This window comes from Antechinus flavipes, chromosome 1 (assembly GCF_016432865.1).
Source record: "Antechinus flavipes isolate AdamAnt ecotype Samford, QLD, Australia chromosome 1, AdamAnt_v2, whole genome shotgun sequence".
NCBI classification, from domain to species: Eukaryota; Metazoa; Chordata; class Mammalia; order Dasyuromorphia; family Dasyuridae; genus Antechinus; species Antechinus flavipes.
In genome coordinates, this window is record NC_067398.1 from 671489380 (window position 1) to 671512279 (window position 22900).

The following is a 22900-nucleotide window of genomic DNA, read 5'->3' on the forward strand; positions in this document are numbered from 1 at the left end:
ACTACAAGGAGTTCCCAACTTAGACCAGGAGAGACTTGAGAACAGAAAATGTTGGATCTGGAAGGGTTGTAAGACAGAAAACACAGACCATCAGAGCTGGCTGAGACTTTCAAACAGAGAATATAGAATGCCTGAGTTAGAGTGATTTAGAGGCCATTGCCTCAGGGAAAATCTAATTCAACCCCCTCATCCTCTAGATGGAAAATGGGATCCTAGGAAGGACTTGCCAGGGTCAAACAAGTAAGGCAGCATCAGAGGTCCTAGCTCATAAAGCACTCAGGTAATCTTATTTTATAAATGAGGATATTGAAGCTTCCCAGTTTAGGGTCTTGGGATCAGAAATTTTGAATCTGAATGGGCCTTCAAAGATCATTAAGAGCAATCTGTGTATTTTCCAGATGAGGAAATGAGAGGCAGCATCTTATAGTAGTTAAAGGACTACGTTAGAATCAGAAATACGGATTCAAATGCTCTCTCAGATACTTACCAGCAGTGTTCATTCACAACTGTTAATAATAGGCGAATCATTCATTTTTTGAGCTTTAATTCTCTTTTCTACATGATGTAGGTAATAGTAGTACTTGTCTCAAAAGATTATTGTGAGGATTAAGTGAGATAATCTATAGAAAATGCTTTGTACTTCACATTAAGCAGCATATGAATATCACTTATATTCACATGACAATAATATTATTGTTTGTGGTGGTCTTTTCTTTTCAAAAATATGATCATTCTCTGGGAGCAGTTTTCTTGGGGGCTTCTGGAGGCAATCTTAGTTTCAGTTCAAAGTAATAATCACCCCAAATGCAGCAGCCACCAAATCCTTTATTGTCTCCTTCAAAATAGCCCAGTAAGCTTTCTTTGGCTCTAAAAGTTCCTGCTGCCAGTCCTTTGTCTCTGCCAGCTTCAGCCTCCAGCTCCCTCTGAATCTTGGCTCTGAATTCCAATCTCCTCAACTGACTTACTTCTGACTCCTCCACTGAGAGAGTAGGATTGTGGGAGGTATAACTTTGTGAATCTCCCGGACTTGTGAACTCTAACGTGTGAGCTAATGTGTGAACTCTCAAAGGTATAAACATAAGCATTGTTTCTATCAATTCCAGTGAGTTAACACTTTGTAAGGATTCTAACAATTGTTGACAATAATAATAATGCTACTCTCCATGGATCACAAGACTAATAAGTCACAGAATCAGAATTTGAACTCAAGTCCCCAAATCCAGTGCTATTTTAACTCCATTGTACTGCCTCTCTATTTACCTGAGGACATAAGCATTTCCAGTTACCTGACCAGTGGTGGGCTTCCTGAGTGATTTAAATGAAAATCCTCTTAATCCTCCCCCTACTATTGCAAAGCTTTCATCCACCAGCGGTCAGAAACTGCTTCATCCTCAGCCTGTGTAGGGATAACATAAGCCCCTCTTTTCTCCCACTAGATTAAAATGTTTGTGCTGGAGGCAAAAAAAAAAATTGTGTCCCCCTCATTTTTTCCTTAATGGTCTCTCAGACACTTTTAAATTATTTAGTGCTTTGTTTTGTTTGTTTTCTGGAAAGGGCCCAGAACTTCAGAGCTCAGTTGGAGACATCATTAGGTCATACAATAGCTTCTATTCGTAACTACCTCTCACTAAGCCCCAGTTTCCTTACTAGATAATTATTCCTACTTTATAACTCATCTACAAAGTAGGAGTACATATCCATGCCCTTTTGATTTCTCTAGAGCTGATTTGAGGACCAAATGAGAGAATTCAGTTCAACAGATATGTCTCAAATATTTACTGTGTGCAAGGAACTGTGTCCATGAGATAATGAGATAACAGAATTGTGTATGTCTAAGCATTTAAGCCTTTGAAAGGCTACATATAATGTTGTTATTTAGAATCTACTGTGTTTTAGCCCTATGCTAGGTTCTACAGGATGTGAGAAGAGAAACAAACAAGGTTCTTGCTCTCTGGCAGCTCCCATTCTAGCTGGGGAGACAAAATTTACACACACATGAAATGATTAAAGACAAGTCTCAGACAATATATCATTAAAGGCTGAACCATATGTATCATAGGAATAGAGAAGCATTAAGTATTTGGCCCTGGATATTATAACCAAGTTTCAAGTGATTCTTTCCCCACCATCTACTCATCCATGCCTGGTGGAAGAATGTCTAGCCTTTGCTTTGCCTTGACCCTCAACCAAGACCCATTTTACCTCCAACTTTTACATCTCTAACATCTTTTCCAGTTCCAAGGGTTCTTAGCCAGAAGTCTATGGACTTGTATTATTGAAAGTATTTTGATAATTTATTTCAGTTATCAGTTGAATTGCTTTTTTGTAACCCCACAAATTTTATCACCTGGATTTAAAAACACGATTCTGAGGTGAACCTAGGCTTTACCAAACTTACTACCAAATGGTTGCACAACACAGGAAAAGGCTAAGAAACCCTGACCTCGCTCATCCTTCTCTCCATTTTATAGATGAATTAAGTAACTTCTCCAAAAAGATGCCAGGTTGCAAGTCAAAGAGCCAAAATTTGGATTCAGGTCCTCTGATGCCAAAACTAATGTCCTATTTGGTACTTCTCCCCTTCCTGCTGGGAAAGCACCTTTTATTGTATGCTGTTGTATGACCCTCTAACCCTGAATGCATCACCTTAAACCCTGAAACTTTCTTTTCCTTAGTTTTTGTTATATGGTTTGAGTCATATATTTGACAAACATTAATTATATACCTATGTTATTTGCTAGGCACTAAGTGAGAGAAAAAAAGTTTTAGGTAAAACCTGATACTTGCTTTCATGGAGCTCATTGTCTAGTAAGAGAATAATACACAGACACAGAAAACTATAGCACATAATAATTTATGGTAAGTATTTTGGAAAGAGACAAAGTGCTGTGATGTCCCAAAGGGGAAGGTCTTTACTGTGGCCTGCAGGGAAGAATGAAAGCATGGAGGAAGGTCTCCAGAATGAGGTGGCATTTGCATTGGGCTACAATTAAAAAGATGGATAAGACTTCAAGATAAAGATGGAGAAGAAACAGCATTCCAGACAGAGAGAACAAAGGATGCATGCTGCATTAAAGAGACAGAGCAGATGGGTATTAATTGGACTGAGTGGCCTTTGAGGTTTCCCTCTCTTCTAGAATGCTGTGATAGTGATAGTTGCCATGGCTGATGAGCTCCATTCCTGACCATAAGACATAGAAGGGGGTCTCTAAGAAAAAAATCACTTCTCATTGAGCATCTGAACATTCTAAACCTGGATCTCTATGAACAGTCTAACCACAACCCTATGATTGGCCAGGCTTTGAAGCCATGTTCCACAGCCTAAGAATGAAATGCTTTTTGCCACTGTTTGTGGCAGAACAAAGAATAGGAGAGAAAGGGGCAAGTTTTTTGTTGCATTTTTTTTTTTTTTTGCTCTTTTCAAATCCAGCCTGAGGTTTTGGGCCCCTAAAAACAGCAACCAGACTCCAGACTCTGGGGCATTGCACCATCTGAGAGGCTGGCTCAGCAAAGGCCTAACAAATTACAGGTCTTCCCACAGCAGACAGTCTTGAGCCTTGAAGTACAGCTAAGCAGCTATTAACTTCCAGATCACAAACTCAGCCAGGACGGGAGCAGAGGTGTGTCCCTGGTTTTTATGGAAGGAGTTTTCCTGTAAATGCTGGGGGTGTGGGGAGGGACTGAAATGCTGTAGCCACAACACGAGTCTATTTCCAGTGTCTTCAGACTATTTTTATAGCCTGGAATGGTCAACTTTTAAAATAGACCCACAAAAACCAAATTGGGTCCTGGAAATCAAAGGAGACAATCCAATGAAGAGTTGGATTAGGAACAGAGGCACAGCAGTTTTCCCTGTCTCTGGGGAGAGCCTCCAGTCTGCCCATCTCAATCTAACCTAGTTGAAGCATTGGACTGACTAATCAGGAGACGAAGATTCCAGTCCCAGAATCTATCAATAGGTCAATCATATCACCTCTCAGGGTCTTATCTCTTATGGTTAGGATTATGACTTTTATCAGGATCTTATCTTAAATTGAGGGTCTTGGATGAGATATTTCTAGGGTCCCTTCCAGTTCTAAACTGTTTTTCTGGTCGACTAAATATACACTCTACAGTACTATGTATAGATAACTTGAGTCCATCCCATTACCCCTTTTTTTAATTGAATATTGCCATCAAGTATCTGATAAAAACATCTTTCCAGAAATAGAGAATCTGGGAGAATTAAGTTTCATTCATAACGGCAACCATCAGTTTGTAGAGGGCCTGCTATTTTGACCTAGGCCCAAAAGCAGGAACTCTTAAGGAGACTTATTTTGGTAGGTGGCCTAGAAGACAATGGAGAAATCCATCACATATATAAGCAGTATTTTCAGGTGCAAAAGGGGTGACTTAAATGACACCATCAAAGACAGAAAAGTAGAGAAGCTAGTCATGTAATGATGAAAGTGAAGAATGATCAGTGATCACTGATGCTTGTGAGGTATTGAGAAACCTCTCCAGGGCATCAGGCAAATTCTCTCTGAAGGATTTATTGAAGGAGAAGGACAAAATACATATAAAATAAGATATAGAGGGGGTCCATAATTGCCCTCATGAAGGAACATCTGCATCAATTAGGTTACAGATCTGCCCAAGTATAAGGCAAATGTGGGCATGTAGAAATTCCCCATAATGGAATGAACTATCTTCAAACTATAGACCCATGGAATGTCAGAGGACCTGAGAAGTCATCATCTTCTGTTTCCTCTCTCTAGAAAGTTGGAAAACAAGGCCCAAAGTTATAAAAATGTATTTGTGGCAGACTCAAAACTAAGCTCCAGGTCTCCTACCTTGAGAGATAATGTTCTCTGTATACAAGGTACAGAAAAGGCTAGATATCAATTTCAGGGACGCAATTTCAGCATCTGGTGACAAGTGAACTAGATTAAATAACTACTATAGCTCCTTCCTCTAGGATTCTATGTCATCCATGGACTCCTTTCTTTGACTTTGACAGTTGGAAAACCCAGAGCTCTCTGGTCATAGGCCTTAAAGTAGGTTGCAGGGTCATAAGATTTAGATCTGGAAAGGACCTTGGAAGCCATTAAGTCCAAGCCCATCATTTTACAAATAAAGAGGCTAATCTTTAACAGAGAAGTTAAATGATTTGCCTAAATTCACACAGCTAGTAAGTTTCTGAGTCAGAATTTGAACAAGGGTATTCCTGTCCTAAAGTCTGCACCCTACCCACTGTGCCATACCATCCATTCCCTTTAAATACGTATACATATATATACATATGTATTTATATTTTTTTACTTTACAAATCTCTTTAATTTTTTTCAATCAGCAAAATTTTACCTATCTCATGCCAATTCTCCACAACCAACAGCAGCTGAGAATGAAAAAATAGAAAGAAGAAAGAAATCCCCATCACAAACATGTTATGCCAAGCAAAATAAATTTCTGCATTGGCCATATCCAAAAAATATTTATTTCATTATATACTTTGAGCCCTATATGTCTATCAGGTGGTGTAACATATTTCATGATTAATCTTTGGAATCATAGTTGATCATTATGATCATCAAAGTTCCTGCTTCTTTCAAAATTATTTTCTTTATCTTATTCTTGTCATTTTATAAATTGTTCTCCTAGTTCTTTTCATCTCCCTCTGTAGCAGTTTATATAACCTTCCCAGGTTTCTCTGAAACTATCCTCTTCATCATTTCTTATAGCAAAATAGTTCATTTTTCCATCACATTTACATATCATAACTTGTTGAGCCATTCCTCAATTCATGGGCACCCCCTTTGGATTCCCAGTCTTTGTCTCCTCAAAGAGAACTACAAATATTTTTGTACATCTTTGATTAAGGTTTGTTTTGCTTAGAACTAATTCCTCTCTTAATCTAACCTACCTCTAATTCCTCTTTTTCCTTTGTATTTCCATGTTGATTGAAATATATTTCTGTGTCCAAGTATGTATGTGTATTCCCTCCTTTGAGTAGTTCAGTTGAGTGACGTTCTTGTGTAAACTTCTGACCCTTACTGCCTCTTCCTTGCTTGTATAGATATCTGCTTGTGTACCCTGCTGTGAGATCATTTTCTCTAACCTTCCTTTCCCTTCACTTCTTAATAAATTCTTCTACTTCTCTCTTTCCACTCTTCTCATAAGTACATCAAGACATAATAGAACCATTCCCAGGCCTTGCCTAATTAGACTCCCTCTGTAACCCTTAATGATAATGGAGTTCAGAAGGAATACATATATCATTTTCTCATATCAAAAGAGAAGCCTTTTATCCTTGTTTAGTCTCTTATCATTATTCATTTATGTTTTCTTTTTTATGTTTCTCTTAACTCCTCTGTTTGAACTTCAAAGATTTTACACAATTCCATTCTTTAAATCAGGAATACTTGGAAAAAGATCCACTTTTTTCCCTGAAGGATTATATTTAGCCTTATTGAATAAATTACACTTGACTGTAAACCCCTATCTTTCTGGAAATATATTCCAAGTTCTCTGCTTCTTTATAGTGGTGGTTACTAAATCTTGTGTCATCCTGACTCCAGCTCTTGGTACTTGAATTCCTTCTCTCTGACTACTTACAGTATTTTTTCTTTGACCTAAAAGCTCTGGTATTGACTTTAATATTGTTGGAAATTTCCATTTGGGAGTTTCTTTTAGGAGGTAACTGGTGGATTCTTTCTATTTCTCCTTTGTCCTCTGATTCCAAGAGATCTGGGTACTTGTGTTTTATGATTTCTTGAAATATGATATCTAAGCTTTTTGTTGTTTTTTCATGGCTTTCAGTTCAATAATTCTTAAATTTTGTTCTCTTCAGGTTGTTTTCCTGATTGTTTGCTTTTGCTGTGAGAGATACCTTACATTTTTTTCTATCTTTCAACCTTTTGACTTTGTTTTAATATTTCTTATTATCTCATGGAGTCATTGACTTATATTTGAACCATTCTAATTTTCAGAAGGTTTCATTGATTTGGCAAGATTTTATACCTTTTATGCTAATTTGTTCTTCTATAGTTCTCATTTCTTTTCTGATTTCTCTAGTGCTCTCACTTATAAAAACTTTTTTTTTAACTTTTAAACTCTGGTTTTATCTCTTTCAGGAATTCTATTTGAATTTATCCAAGCTGTGTTGAGTTTTTTTTTTTCCTGAGGCTTCTTATATAGGTATTTTGGAGTCACCATCTGTTTCTGAGAGTGTATTGTCACATAACAGCTTTTTATAGCAGGATTATTTTTGTTTTTCTGGTCACTCTTCTAGCCTACTTTTGTTTTCAAACTTTATGCTAAAGCCAGACTTTATGTACTAGAGTGGGTCTGCTGGTCCTCCTGCTACTGTCTAGAGTCATTGAGTATTGCATTATTCCAGACTCTCAGAAATAGGTTAGGCTATGGATCTGCAAACTTTCAGTGCTCCCAAAATAGTCTGGTCTAGGGTAAAACCCAGTTGTTGCTCCCATTGTCTAAAGTCTGCAAATTCCTGATCCAGATATGAGTTTGAGTAGTAGAAGCATATTGTTTCACTCGTTCACATTCAGTCAGCTGGGAAATTCTCCTCGTTTTGAGACAGAGAATGCAGGCTCCCTTTTGGTCTGAGATTCTTGTCCTCATCATTCCTCTGCAGGCTTTAGATTGGGCTAGAAGCTGGAATTGCTTCTGTTCTGTTCCTGGGGTCAGAGTCATGCTGCTGCTGTTGGCTTCTGAATTTTCTACAATCTGGAAAGAATCTGTGACCCACATGGTACTGTGTAGTGAATTACAAATTCACTATACTTTGTACCCTGGTATACAATCTCTCCCTGGAAACCAGAGTGCTCCATAGTGATGGTTCTGGTCAAATCCCATCCTCAATGTCCACAGACATTTTTGTTTGTCTCTGTTTTCTAATCTAGGCTGGAAGAGTGACTCACTACCTTTTTCTTAGATTTCTCCCTGAGAATTCAGTCTGATGCATTTTCTAGATCTATTTGGAGGAGACTGAGGGGTGGCTATGGGGAAGGGAATAAAGGGAGCTCATTGTACTGCTTCTTACTATTCTACCATTTTGGTTCCACCTCATGCCATTCTTTTTTTCTACTATGCTTCATAAGGAATACTGAATCCATTTTTGGCAAGTCTCACCTTTCATCCTGGCAAATCCAGCACCAACCAATGCTCCCCTTTCATCCTAGTAAATTAGATGCCAGCTCAGACACCTGGTTGAAGCCCTCCTGCCCCCAGTCACTTCCATTAAGTAGGCTTACCACCCACAACTTCACCCCACACACACTTTCTAGACTTTAAGGACTTGGAATGATGAGCCAGCCTGTGCTTAGCAGCCTTTAGATGAGAAATCAGGCTGAGTGAGATACTTGACTGGAGTGTCATCAGTGACTGTTGAACAGCTCACATTGAGATTTCTTTCAGATTAGCCTATGATTGATTTATAAACATGGTAAAGTGTCTATAATTTCCTTGCTGTCTGAGACCTCTTTCTTTTTTATACCAATCCCTCATTCACCAAAATGCTAAGTTGCCCAACTACCTAAATAAGATCTCCTTCCTTTTTTCCTTTTAAGGCAATCCATTCTAATTGCAAATGACATCCTTCCTTTTCTGAAGCAGTTTGCTATATAGAAACACAAGCTTTTAAACTAGAACCTTAAATATAGAAAGTCAGAACTAGAAAAGTACCTAAGGACATAGAACAAGTAATGTCAGAATGAGCAGGTATGACTTCAAAATGTAGAAGACAGAATGTTGTCATCCACTTTAATCCTTTCGTTTTACAGAAGATGAAATTGAAGCCCAAATACTAAAAGCAAGTGTCCCAGAATCAAAAAAAAAAAAAAAAAGTTTAAAACATATATATATCTCACATTCTATGGGCAAGCACCTGTGCTTGCTGCTCTAGGGAACTATGACGAATGAAACCATGTCAAGAGATCTTCTCTCCGTAAGGAAAAAACAACATGTTCACAAGTAACAAGAAAACAAGGCAAAATATAACCAGGAGAGAGAGAAAGAACTTCCAGCTTGGGAGATCAAGGAAGTCTTCCTGGAGGAAGTGACATTGGAGTTGGGTACTAGAGGATAAACAGGCATCCTATTAGGGTAGGGAGGAGTACAGGACATTCCACACAAAGGGAGAAGCTCATAAACAGGAAGCCACAGGGTGTATTGAGGGAATAGGACCAGATATTCTATTCAGAACTGTCAGTGATTCTTCTAGGGGTCTTGACTGCATATCCTTGAACTTAATCCACCTCTTTGTCCTTCAGGCCACTGAACTATAGAATTTCCTTGAAGGTATAGATTGCAGCAAGAATAAGATGGAGTAGAGAAAAAGAATATCAAACTGAAAGCACCTCATCCTTGTTGGGATTAAAGAGTGTCATCTTTCTAGAGTGAAGCCAAAACATAGAATCAAGATTAGGGAAAGAATCAGAATTTAAAAGGATCCCTCAGAGACCCGTAGATCCTCTCCTCTTACAGATGAAGAAAGTCCCATGACTCACCCAAAATCACACTGATAATATGGAGTAGAGCTAGCATTTAAACTCAAGTCTACCAACTTTCTTTCTATGTTATACTACCTCAACAGAACCCTAGAATAACTTAGAGGGCAGATGATTCTACTCTAAAAGTAAGACTATGAAATGGTATTTGGATCTTCAAGGGCCTTCCCAATTCCATTTGACCTAGAACTATATGGACTAAATAGTGTAGCAGACTTGACTAGAAGCAATGACCCTCCCCCCCAGAAACCATACACTGAAGAAACAACACAGCCCAGAAATATTTCCAGGATTTTGCCTCCCCCTTTTTAATCTGGTCATTATGAGCTCTTTTCCAGAGACTCTTGGGCTGATCCACTGCAGAAATCTAGGCTCATAGAATGTCAGTGTGGAATGCAGAACAAAGATTGTCCAACTGGAAGGGACCTTAGAATACAGAACATGCAATATCAGATCTGGGAAGAGCATAAAGACAGATTAAAAACTATCAGAACCGGGAAGTCTCTTAAAACATAGAATCTTAGAGCTAGAGAGACCCTTAGAAACCATGGCAAATAGAGACCCTGAGAAAGAAAGTTAAGATTATTGTGTTTATTTAAAAGTTATTCTTCCCTAAGTGAGTAAACCATTTGTGAAGCTTCAGTAGCATCAGTGTATCAGACCTTTCTAGAGTTGGCTCCATTATTTAGGTAGGAAGTGAAGGAAAAAGAAGAATCCCAAGAACTCATATTTACAAAGCTAATGCTTTCCAGAAGCAAATCATCTAATCTCTTTCATATCATCTGATCCTGACTGCATGAAAAGCCCAATGGGTTTGGAGTCAGAAGACTTGAATCTAAATTCCAGTTCTGGCACTACTGGCATACTGTGTATGTGACCATGGGTTTCATGGTTGGCCACTGATCTTTCCTGAGGACCCAGGTGAAATCAGGGAATTCGATTAGCTGACCTCAAGGTGACTGCTCACTCTGAGACTCTGTGTTCTTGATAATATAATAGCGTAGAAAGGGGACAGGCTTCAGTAAGAAGCCTGGCTTTTGGTCCTGGCTCTACCACTTTTTCAGCTTTTTCAGTTACAAATCTTTGTACCTCAATTTTCTCCTCAGTAAAGATGGGATGATAATAATAAATGCCCTGCCCATCATAGAGGATGTTGGAAAGATAGCTCAGTCAGTCTGCTCTGAGATCCCATACAGCTTGTAAGCCTTAGTCTTGTGGTAGATTGTGTGGACTGGACCCAAATCCAGTGCCTCTGATCCTGCATTTCACAGGCTTGTTTTGAAGATCAAAACCTTTGCAGCCAAATCTTTTAAGTGTTGTGCAGGTGCTGCTGTTATTGCCCCCACATGATCTTTCCATGGCACTGAAGTTGCCTCCAAAGACCAGTGAGCAGCAGGGAGCAGTGGAACCAGTTATTTACTTCCTCTGAACTGTGGATTCCTCATCTGTAAAAAGAGGTCAGACTCGATGACCTCTGACCTAGATGAAGTCCCTTTCAGCTCCAGATCTGAGAGTCCATAATGAGCCCTTGCCCAAGGCCAGGAGAAGGATAATGTGTTCCTCAGCTTCCTGCCTAAAGATCCTCATGGCCCTTAACCTTGTTTCTTTGTGTTTGCTCTTTTCAACCTCTACCCACATGCAGGTCTCCAAAGCCTCCTCCGAGCTCATGAGTTACTGTGAACAGCACGCCCGGAATGATCCCTTGCTGGTGGGAGTGCCTGCCTCAGAGAACCCCTTCAAGGACAAAAAGCCTTGTATCATCCTGTAGCTCCATCCTCCTGTGCGTACAGAGCCTCTCTCCCTGGAAGGGCCATCCCCGTTCAATACCGATCTCAAGCCAAACCTGTCCTAAGTCACAAAAACTCTCGACGGCCAAAACCATCCCCAGCACCATTGCGGCCACCCCCACCACCATGAGGAGGGGCGAACACTATGCTTTGTGTTCGGGTGGAAAATCAAATCCAGCGTGCCCACAAGGTGGGGTCAGCCTACCAATTTGAAGCAGTCTAAATGTCCTTGAGAGGAGGGGTTAGGGTCAGGGTTTTGATTTTTTTTTTTAAGATACTCTAGTGCCATTTAAATAGTGGTTTCAAAATAAGGGTGGGTGGAGAGACAGGGGGAGACCTAGGACGTCTGCCAGTTATTAGAGGGCCCTCCCATCAAGGTCAAAGTGAACTTAGATTGTAATTCTTCCTAGATTGGCCTGCCATTCAGAGACTCGGGTTAGATTGGCAGGAGTTCAGAGTTAAAGGAATTGCTCATTCTTTTAAAAAAGAAACCTACTCTTTCATTTAAAAAAGAAAAAACATATGGAAATTATGCATTGCTAAAAGGGGACCAGGGGAGGATATTTTGACAACAGTATCATATAAACGGATAATGAAGGCATGGATGGGAGGGGAGGGAGGCAGAGGGCATAGGGAAGGGAAGTTATCCATGGATTAGAGCATGCATTTCCCAACTCACACAACATATGGCATTTGTATCTCCACCACCACATTGTGGGCAGCACTCTCTGTATAGCTCCCCAGCCATCAAGGGAATTAATTGACAGTGGCTTGAACTGGGGAGTGCCCATCTCCTTGCATTGCCAATTTGGGAAGGGGGGGGGGAGGGGCATTGGGGGGAAGCATGAAGTATAGATGTGGGTATTTGAAATCTTTGATTCCATCCTAGCTCTTCAATTTCTGTGTATTGTTGCCTGAGAGGAGGCTCAGGATGAATCCTTTGGTCTTGTCTTCTGAGAATTGGGGGTGGGAGTGGGGTCAGAATTGCTTTTTGCTTCTGAGGATAAGGGGGTTTGAAAGTTATTCATTTGTTGTTGTTATTGGGTTTTTTTTTAATTAACTGTATAGCTTAATCCTTTTTTTAAACTCCTGCTCATTTAAGAGATGATTCTTTGTCAAAGACACTAAAATAAGTGCCCCCCAAGGGTCCTCGGTTTCCTTTCTCCAGGATCAAAATGTGCCCACCTACCCCTTTAAATCCCAGAAAAGTGGAGCTTAAGTCAATTCAGTTCAATCCTACAGCCAATTATTAAATACTATGTGCCAGCTCTTGTACTAAACACCAGGTAGAGTTTAAGGCATGCACTAAGATAAAAAGAAATTGTCCATGTCCTCCTGAAGTTTAAAATCCTATAGAGGAGGCAAAACTCTTGCACAGTTAACAGCAACATAAATTGGAATAAAAGGAGCCAAAGGAGACGTCCCTCTCAGGTGCTGGAGGATCTCAGAGGATGTTGAGGGGTAGTGCTTCTGTGGGGAGTCAGGAAAAGCTTCATGGAGGAGGTTCTACCTGAGTCAGGCCTTAAAGAAAAGACAGAGGGATGATGAAATATTGTTAGAGCCAGAATGCTGAGCTTCCCTGACCCTCATGTCCAATGAAGAGAAATTCTCTTCCTCCTCACTAGGAATGACCCAACACTAGAAATACCCAGTGAAGCAACTCCTTTTACCTTATTTGCTGCTATTACTGGCAGCCTATAACAAAGCAAAGAAAGTCTCTCCTCTGCTGTATCATAGAATTTGGAGTTGAGACTTTAAAGATAAACTAGTCCAATTGTCTCATTTTCAATTGAGGTCTCCAGAATCAAGTGACTTGCTACAAGGTCACACAATGACAGAGCTGGTATTGAAACCCTGCTTAAGGTTTATTGTCCAAAATAGTCCTCTGGGAGTTGCATGTAAACTGAGGGACAGGGGAAGAATAGAGCTCAGGGAAGCCTCTCCCTTCCCATTTACCAGCCAAATCTCTTTACTCAATAGCAAGGCCATGGCCTCCTAGCATGTGCTAAAAAAGCCAGATTTTAGATGACTGAATTCATAGTGTCACATACTAAGAGACTTTAGAGATCTTATTCCTCCAAGTGATTCCCCTGTCCACAAACTTATTACCAAGGGACCTTGACCTTATTTCTTGAACCTATAGTGATTTGTCCTCTTCCTCACTCTCAGCTCCTTCCTCGTGAGCTTTGATGTTCTAAGGATGCAGAATTTGGAGCCAAGATAGGGACCTCCAGATCATCTAATCCATTTCACAAAAGTTAAAAAAGAGGCTCAGAGAGATTAAGGAAATTACCCAATGTCACACATGTCTGGGAAGTAGCAAAGCCAAGGTTTCAACCCAGATCTTCTGACTACAAATTTTCACTGCCTGTGAAAGAGATTTTATCAATTTACAGAAAAGCTTGGGTTAAGGCCAATCTAGTCCAATCCCCTCATTTTATAGAAGAAACTCAAGGTGGGGAAGGGACTTGCACAAGGTCATTAAGTGGCAGAACCAAAACTTTAGAAATCTGCTCTTTCTACATTGCTGAAGGCAAAGAACCTTCCCACTGGGATAATTGTGCCAAATTCCCAGATGAATTTACTTAGAACTGCCCTAGGAATCACATAGCAAAGAGTACTCAGCTGTCCAGCAGCATGATTTCCAAGGGACAACATTGAGCTGGGATTTGGGAGAGAAAATTACAATCCTAGGCCCCACTTACTTAGTAGCTAAAACAGCCATTGTGTTGAGTGAGGGTGCCACAATTTCCCACCCTTTATCTTTGAGATAAATAGGTGTGGCTAGTGCTAACCGGCTTTGGACTCTTGTCCACCCTCGCTTGAGTGTTCTGGCAGTCCTCTCAGCCAGAGCACCAAACACACCTCCTCCTTGGCCCCTTCCTGCTTTAAGAAAGGGAAAGTTCAAAGGATCCCTGCTTCATTCCACTTCAACTTCATCATAGGATCTCAAGTTGAAAAGGACCCTAATGTTCATTGAATCTAAACCTTTCATGTTATTTAGATAAGGAAACCGCAGTCCAGTGAAAAAAGATGATTTGCCCAAGATTATTGAGAGTCTGGATTCAGACCAGTCCTCTGATGTTAAATCTAATGTAAGAACCTTAAGGTGTCTGGGTCCCAATGGTCCCAAGGACCATTTTTAGGGATATTTAAAAGACTTAGTGGTGGCAAATACTGCATGCTCTTTTAACTGCCAGCTGAGTGTGAGACTATTTACAAGGTGATTCATCTTCCCCTCCAATACTAGTTCAGGAACTTCCTAGATCATATCCTTCAGGCCACAAACCCAGCCTTAGGGCCCTCAAGGTCTAGCCCTTAAAAGTGCCAGAACACAGGCCAAGGAAAGGAAAAGATGACTGAAGAAAAAGGGGAAGTCAAGTCCTCCAGGATGTACAGCTGGAGAGGGGACATTTGTCAGAAATACAGCTTGTGAAGACCCCATCTGCCCCAAAGATGGCTCTGTAGATCTGTCTTTCATTCCTCCATCTTAATAGCACTGTGAAACTTTAGAAATAAAAAAAATGAGACTTCCCCTCTATCTGGCCTTGAAAAAAGCAAAATAAGTGCTGAGTATGTTTCTCTGGTGGAAACTTTAAATATCATCAAATCCAAACCCTCTCGTTTTGCTTGAAGGGAAATTGAGGCCTGAAAAAGGAATATAATTTGTCTAAGAGGGTCTGGCTCTTTCAGCAAAAGTCCTAGATCACTTGCACCCTCCTCCCTGAAGCACTGGCTTATCCCAGACATTCAGCTCTGCTATGGATCTGGCTGGGCATTTACACACAAGTTTCTGGGCCACAGGTGAGACCTTCTCTCTAGATCCTTTTGATTTCTCAGTATTGCAGTAGACCTTGTTTACCTTCCTCCAGAAAATACATTTTGTTTTGCCAATTCCCAGGGCATTGCCCCTACCTTTTCTCCTGCCCAGGAGTGGGCAGCTGTGCCAAATCTGAAAGGGAATCCCTTCATAGCAGAGCCCTGGCTAATAGCTGACCTCTGTCCAAGTGCCAGTGACATCATCCTGATTATCCAGGAGATGAAACCAGTTAATTTACAATGAGGGGGTTGGACTAGATAATCTAAGGGCCCTTCCAGCTCTTTTATAGTCTTCGAATGTAATTCTGAGGGACCTTGGCAGGAAAAAATTAGATCCAGAAGTTGTCATGAGCCAGGCTTTAGCCTCAAGAAATCATGATAGCTTATGGACACCATTCAGTTCAAATCTAGCTTCCCTTGGGCTCCCACATACCTGACCTGCCTCTATTTGTGCTCTGCCTATTTTGCTCCAATATTCCTAGATAAAGAGGAGAAAGCAGGTCAGGATTTGAAAAAGGACAGAGTCCGACAGCCTCCCTGGGAACTTTTGGCCAGTGAAAGCCAACCACCTTACTAAAAGTAAAGGACTCAATTTCCCCAAGATGAGTTTTTTTTTATTTCTCCTAGAGAACAAATTAGTCTCATGATGACACTAGGCAGAGTACAGAGCTAGCCTAGGTAACCATGGAAACCCAGTTTCTATTCTCCAAATAGCCAAATACCAATATTTAGATGCCAATATTAAAACAACCAATTAAGCTCCTGCCAGCATACAGAGTGTTGTGCTCTAGATTGGAAGCACAATTTGGATGAGATGTAGTCACTGTCCTTGCAGAGTGAGTATTTGTCTGCCTTTGTGAGGTCGTCTAGAGGAGTAATCAGAGCTGGGAAGACTAAGCAGTTTTTGTCTCTGACAAACATGCCCCACACTCTTAGCTTCACATCCTACTTTTTCCACTGACTTTTCCTTCCCTAGCTTCTTGGATGCTGCCCTATGAGTCTCCTTCCCCACGTCTCATCTGGGTCAGAAATCCTCCTTAGAGATTGCTTGCTCAGCCCCTGCATAACCTAGATGATGAAATGGGATCCCAAGGTCAGTGGGAAAACTAAGATTCCCTCATGGGTCTCCAGCCTCCCATAGGTGGCACTTCATGGTATTTTTTTGCCCATCCTCTCCTTCAGTAACCCTTCCCTCTTTGCTGGCTGCTCCTCCCGCATCCCCTGTGTGCCCACTATCAGGCCTGGGGTGAGGAGAGGTGAGTTGAGGAAAGCTGGGGATTCATGGCACCTGTGCTCAAACCGGGAGGAGGCAGGAAGGTGGTCACTCACTTTCTACAAAGAAAAATCCTCAAAATTTTTATTCTTCTCTTATCAATGTTCATACAGTAGATGAGATGTTTTTGTTTAGGATAAACATACATACAAATAACAGTTACTGCTTGTACTTTTCTGTCTGTGCATTTGCCAAAAAGAAAAAAAATTAGATTTTCTTTAGGACTTTTAAGTGCTCTCTACAAGGCAGGAAGGTAGCTTCTCTCCTGCTTCCAGTGGCAGTGGCAGCAGGTGGCCTAGGCCAAGCCCGAACCTTGGGACTATTTGAGACCAGCCAGCCAGCTTCTGAAGGTATTAGCAAGAATTGGGAAAAAGGAACTGAAAGCAGGGCATGGCAATGGGAAATGGAATTTCCATTGCATCTGCAAAGCCATTCACTTTTTTCCGTGGCTGGAGAGGATAAGGGGCCCTGGAGCACTAGGATTTCCACCTGCCCTGGCCTAAGCAGGCTCTCACCCAGGCCCACCTGGGAACCTGCGGAAAGGTTAATCCCATGTGATTGTAGGGTGATTTCTCTCCTTCTCAAAATGGCCTGGCTTCCTCTAAGCCTAGAGTGAGATTGCCTGGTCAACCCCCTGAGCTGAACGATCCCCCGGGGTCATGACCTTTGACCCCAGGGATGGAAGCTTCTGAGGCCTGCTCCAGAACAGAAAGGGGCTGTCTTTTGTCCTTCGGGCCCAAGCCTGATACAGTAGGGTCCCAAAGTCCTCAGAAATGGGGCCTTCAGGCAACTCCTCCATCTCCTTCACAGCCTAATTCCCGGGCCCTTGCCTTCTGGAAGGCCGGACTAGCCGAGCTCAGCCCCTGAGGAGTTTCCAAACTAGGTAAAAGCGCCGTGGCTCCTCCTTGAGGAGCACTTGCCCAGGAAGCGGACAGAGCATTTAACTCCCTGAGAAGCCGCGTCGAACATTTTCCTTTCTTTCTTCTTTCTTTGCCAACTGATACCATTGCCAAACACCCATGGAGCTTAAGAGAGACTGTTTCAGGAAGCGTTCTTGGGGGCTAGCAAGGTGCCCAGCCGCCCTGGGAACAGCCGAGGTGGAGGGGGACTCCAGGTGTGCCATCAGCTATTCTCGCACAGTGTTGACTGTTTTGTGGAACTGTTGTTACAAAGTGAATTGATACCACAATAAAAACAAAAAAGGCTTACTTTTCACTTTCCTGCATTTTCTTTCATGTTGTTTTTTAAGTGGGAGCAGACTTTAGGGGAACCAGCAGCCTGGGGTCCACACTACAGCTCACAGGGATATCAACACCAAAAGCAGCCCCCCCTTACTCTTCAAGGCAAGGCATCTTACAGATGGGGAAACCAAGTCCCAGAATGGAGAAGAGCTTCTAAGCTCACTCAGCAAGCTAAAAACAGAAGCCCCATGGTTTGATGGAAAGCACTTTAGCTTGACAGTTGAAGGTCCCGAGTTTAAATCCACACTCTCTTTCCCACATGAGACTAGGTAATTCACTTCCCTTTATGAGATTGGGGAGCTGGAGCACTGGCTCTCTGAGATCTCTTACAAGTCTCATGATGCTTGCCAGAGGTGGGCAGAGCATGCGTCAGCCACTCTCTTATTTGAGTTTCCATTTTACAAAGAGGAAATTGAAGGCCCAGAGAGGGTAGAGGAGTTAGTGACAGAACCAGGGCCTCTGTCGTTTGTTCAGACTAAGCCTCGAGACTGCCCCAGAGGTGGGTACGAATCCCTTCCCCGGCACCCCGGGGATTGTGCCACAGTTTTGGGCTTCAGCCACAGATGGTTACAGTTACACAGACTTCATGGAAGTGACGTGGTCCTCACGTGCCTTATCTCACTGATAATGCCCTTGGACAAAAAGGAAGGGCAGGGATTGTTGTCCCCATTTTCCAGAAGGTGGATTTGACTTGTCTAAGGTCCTGTGTTGGGTAACACAGTAGCTTTTAAATGTTTGCTCAGTGAAATGAGGTTATGCTGATGGGAAACAAGGTCCAAACTTAAGCTGGATAGGTTTTAAACAGTGTTCCAATATAGTTCATACTCCGATCCCTTCCATTTACACTTAAGGAAAATTGCCAAAAACTGAACATGGAGCTAGTGGGAGGGCTGGGACAAAAAAACCAGAACACGTTCCCCTACACATCCAATACAAATCGAAGTGAGGACCACAAGATCCTACATATAGATCCTTGTGGGATGCATATCGACAGTTTCTAGATGTAATGTTCTCTGTTTTATTGTCTTGTTATCTGTTCAGTTCCATGTTTCTCAGTTTCATTTTAATCTGGTCCACATAAATCAGAAGGACTCCTAATGACATGGCTGACATCTCTGTGCCCCACCGTCCCCAAAAACAACGCTCCGGGGCCCCGGGTTCTCCCCATTACACCCGGACTGTTCTTATGCCAATCTGGGACAACAATGAGACTAGATTCTTTTCTCTCGGGAAGGGAAGTGTAACTACTGTCTAAAATCAAGGCTTGGGGTCTGGCCACAATCTTTAACCTTGGAAGACAAATAGAACTGGAGTTTCCTTCATGGGAAAGTCCCTCAGACTGTGCAAAATAAGATCCACCAATGATCTTGGATACCTCATGACAGCCTCATTTGAGCAACAAAATCGAATTAACCTATTAGAGCTGGGAGGGACCTTAGTGATCATCCCATCCCATCCCTTCATTTTACAGATGAAAAAACTGAGGCTTAAAAATAATCAAATGATTTAATCAAAGTCGGATGAACTTTGTATCAGATGAACTGAGGCTTCACACCTAATCTAGGATTAGAGAAGTATATATTTAAGACTGAGAAGCCCTTAGCAGGCATCTGGACTAATGCCTTCATTTCACAGATGAGGAGAGATGTTATATATCCAAGGTCACACAGGTAACTGAGCTGATGTTTGAACTCAAGATCTCTGAACTCCAGGGTTCTCTCCACTGTACCATGATGCCTCAGCCTGAAGACAGAGATGACCCCAAAAAAATCTTAAGGGGGAAGTAGCCCCCTCTTTGGAGATCCCCAAAAAGAAGAGGAAGACAGTGGTCTCTGCTCTAAAGAACTCCAAAGCCTGAGTGGGAAGATAAAACCCATGCCCTTTGGGAGCTCTTAGTGGGAGGAGGGAAGGCAAAATATAGTTTTCTTTCCAGGGAACTCATCTCTAAGGGAGCAGACAGATCCACATAAGTCACCAACCTCAGACTTGGCTAAATCTCTAGGTTAAGTGAGCTGTCAGAGCAAATGATAGTGGTCAGAGCTGGGGCTCATTAGTCTGGGAAGACTTCACAGAATCACAACTGGAAAGGCCCGCAGAGGCCAACTAGTCAGTCCAATCCTTAGCAATATAGGAATCCCCTTCAAAAACATCCCCAACAATTGGTCATTCAGCCTTCCCTCAAAAACTTATACTGAGGAAAAACCCTGAAGACTGCTAGTTTCACTTTTAGATAGCTCTCATTTTTGAGGAGTCTTTACAAGGAGTCTCCCAGCAGCTTTCCCCAATCCCTTCCAGATCTGGACTTGAGAAAAATGGGTCCAATTCTTCTCTTCCTTATAACAGCTCTTCAAAAACTGGAAGGCAGTTATCTGGAAGAGGCAGCATGCATCACAGGGAGTTAAAGGCCTTGGCTTGTAATCCAGACTGGCCCATGACTTTGGTATGGTGGAAAAGGCCAGTTTGAGATTTAAAGGTCTTAAATTCAAACCTCACCTTTGATAATCTGCTAGCTGTAAAACCCCTGGTATTTCAATTAAACTTTCCTGAAGCTCCTTTCCCACATCCACAAAATGAGGGGGGATAATCTAGATGGCCTTGAAGGTCCCTTCCAATTTGAAATCTATAAATATCTAGGTCTTTTTTTCTAATTATGAAATAAGGGAGTTGATCTAGATGACTTGCCTATAATGCTATATTCATGTGCCCTCTTCCCCAGGCTAAAGATAAACATCCCCTGTTGTTTCTTCAACTGGTCCTCAAGGGGCCTACTTCTGAGGCCCCTTGCCATCCTGGCCACCTTCCTCTGGATCCCTTCTAGCTCATCAAATGTGCTCTAGAAGGACATGCAGAAAAGAGGCAGGAGGCTTATTTTCTTTGGTTATTTATTATTAATAGACCACAATGTGGCAACATCCAAGCCAAATCTAGTGCGGATCAGGAAGAGAATAGCAGGGAAAAACGGGCCCCAGAACAGAATATAATAATCAAGGTGGGGGACTGACTGAGGCAGGATGTAGCAGGACTGTCAGTTTCTTTGTCCTTAACTCCCTGCCTCTCTCGATGTGGCCCAAGAGGAACGAATGAAAAGCATTTATTAAATGCTCACAACGACCGGGCACTGTGTCCTTCTGGCCCTATCACGCTAAGAACTCACATTGAGCTTCAGACCAGCAAAAGGCCCAGCTCTCTTTCAGACAAACTTCTGTGGCCATGCCTTTTTCCTGAATGCGAGTTAGACCTGATATTTACCTGATTAAATCTCAGCTTCAGGAAGATGATATTTTGGGGTAAGTGAATGAATGCTTGAATAGACAGATGGTTGAATGAAAAAGCATTTAGTTAACAACTTCCACGTACCAAGCACTGTGTCATATGCATAGTGATCCGGCCCCTAACGTCATCGGGCTCAAAGAGATTCTAATAGTTTCAGACACCACACATAGAGAGGTGGTTGCAGAGAAAGGAGTTTTGGTTAGTGGAGGAGCCTTTGGGCAGTCGGTTGTCACACCCTTTATTGTAGCAAAGTTAACACTGATTTTTAGTGTCCCCAGAACAAGAAGAAAGTATGAGGCAGAAAGAAGGAAGGACACATATGACAGCAGGCTACATAGGTTTTCTGTTTGTTTAGCTTTTATAAAGAGAAATTTACTTTAAAGATATAGCAAGAAAAAAAATTCTCCCTCAGTACCTTGGGAGCACACTCTTAAGTGATCACTTAGGTCACTACAATTTCCTTTTTTCTTTCCACTGTGTCTTGCATTTTTTTTAATTTTAACTTTTTTTTTTCAATCTTGAGTTCTACACTCTCTCCTTCCCTTCCATCTTTTTCCCACCCATTGAGAAGGCAAGCAATATGATTTCAATTACACATGTGAAGTCATGCAAAACATATTTCCATATTATCCATGTTGCAAAAAACAAATAAACAACAAGAAGCATAAAGCAAGTGGAAAAAATATGCACTCAAAGTTCATCAGTTCTCTCTCTGAAGGCAAGTAGCATCTTTTTTTCAGGGGGCCTTTGGAATTATTGTAGATCACTGTCTTGATCAGAATAGCTAAGGCTTTCACAGTTGATTTTACTTTCAATATTGCTGTTACTATATACAATGTCCTCCTAGTTCTGCTCTTTTCACTTTACAAGTTTATTTAAGTCTCAGATTTTTCTGAAATCATCCTGCTCATCATATCTTATGACACAATAGTTTTTCATCTTAATAATATGCCACAACTTATTCAACTATTCCTCACTTAATAGGTATCATCTCATTTTCCAACTCCTTGTCACTACAAAAAGAGTTGTAATAAGTGTTTTTGCACATATAGGCTCTTTCTCTCTTCACCTTTTTTTGGGTATATAGTCCTAAGAGTGAAGAGTTAAAGGGTATGAACAGTTTTATAGCACCTTGGGTATGGTTCCAAATTCTTCTCCAGAATGATTGGATCAATTTACAACTACACCAACAATGCATTAATGAACCTATTTTTCCACATCCCCTCCAGCATTTATCATTTTCTTTTTCTGTCATATTAGCTAATCTGATAAGTGTAAGGTGGTACTTTGTTTTAACTTGCATTTCTCTAATCAATAGTAATTTAGAGAATTTTTTTTCATGTAACTATTGATAGCTTTGTTTTCTCCTAAAAACAACCTCTTCATAGCTTTTGCCCATTTATCAATTAGGGAATAGATCTTACAAATTTGGCTCTGCTCCTTACATATTTGAGAAGTGAGCCCTTTATCAAAGAAACTTTCTATAAAAGAAATAGCTTTCTTTCTAATTGCACCTCAACTGATTTTGTTTGAATACAACCTTTTTAATTTCATGTAATCAAAATTATCCATTTATTTCCTGTGATCCTATCTCTTGCACTGTCAAAAACTCTTCCCTGATCCAAGATCTGACAGGTAAATATTGATGTGCTCCTAATTTATTTATATCACCTTTTATGTCTAAATCATTTACTCATTCTGACCTAATTTTAGTTTATGGTGTATGTTAATTTATGCCTGGTTGCTACCAAATTGCTCTCCAGTTTTTCCAGAAATTATTGTAAAATGTGAATTCTTACCCTCAAAGCTTGAATCTTTGTGTTTATTAAACATAGATTACTAACTATTGTGATTTACTACTGTTACTGTGTTCTTAAACTACTCCACTAATCCACCATTCTATTTCCTAGATAGTACCAGATCGTTTTGATGTTTACTGATTTGCAATATAGCTTGAAATCTGGAACAACTAGGCCTCCTTCCTTCATATTGTTTGATTTC

General features: G+C 41.1%; 1 protein-coding gene across 1 annotated transcript in view; it reads left to right on the top strand.

Moving 5' to 3' along the window:
- GNG7 (G protein subunit gamma 7) overlaps nucleotides 1-17593 on the top strand; it is a 379705-nt gene extending 362112 nt beyond the window's left edge. Inside the window, exon 6 of the mRNA XM_051972223.1 lies at nucleotides 11149-17593. Within this exon, the coding sequence (XP_051828183.1) occupies nucleotides 11149-11274 (126 nt within the window). The 3' untranslated portion in view covers nucleotides 11275-17593. The remainder of the gene's footprint in view (nucleotides 1-11148) is intronic.
- The last annotated feature ends 5307 nt before the right edge of the window (nucleotides 17594-22900 follow it).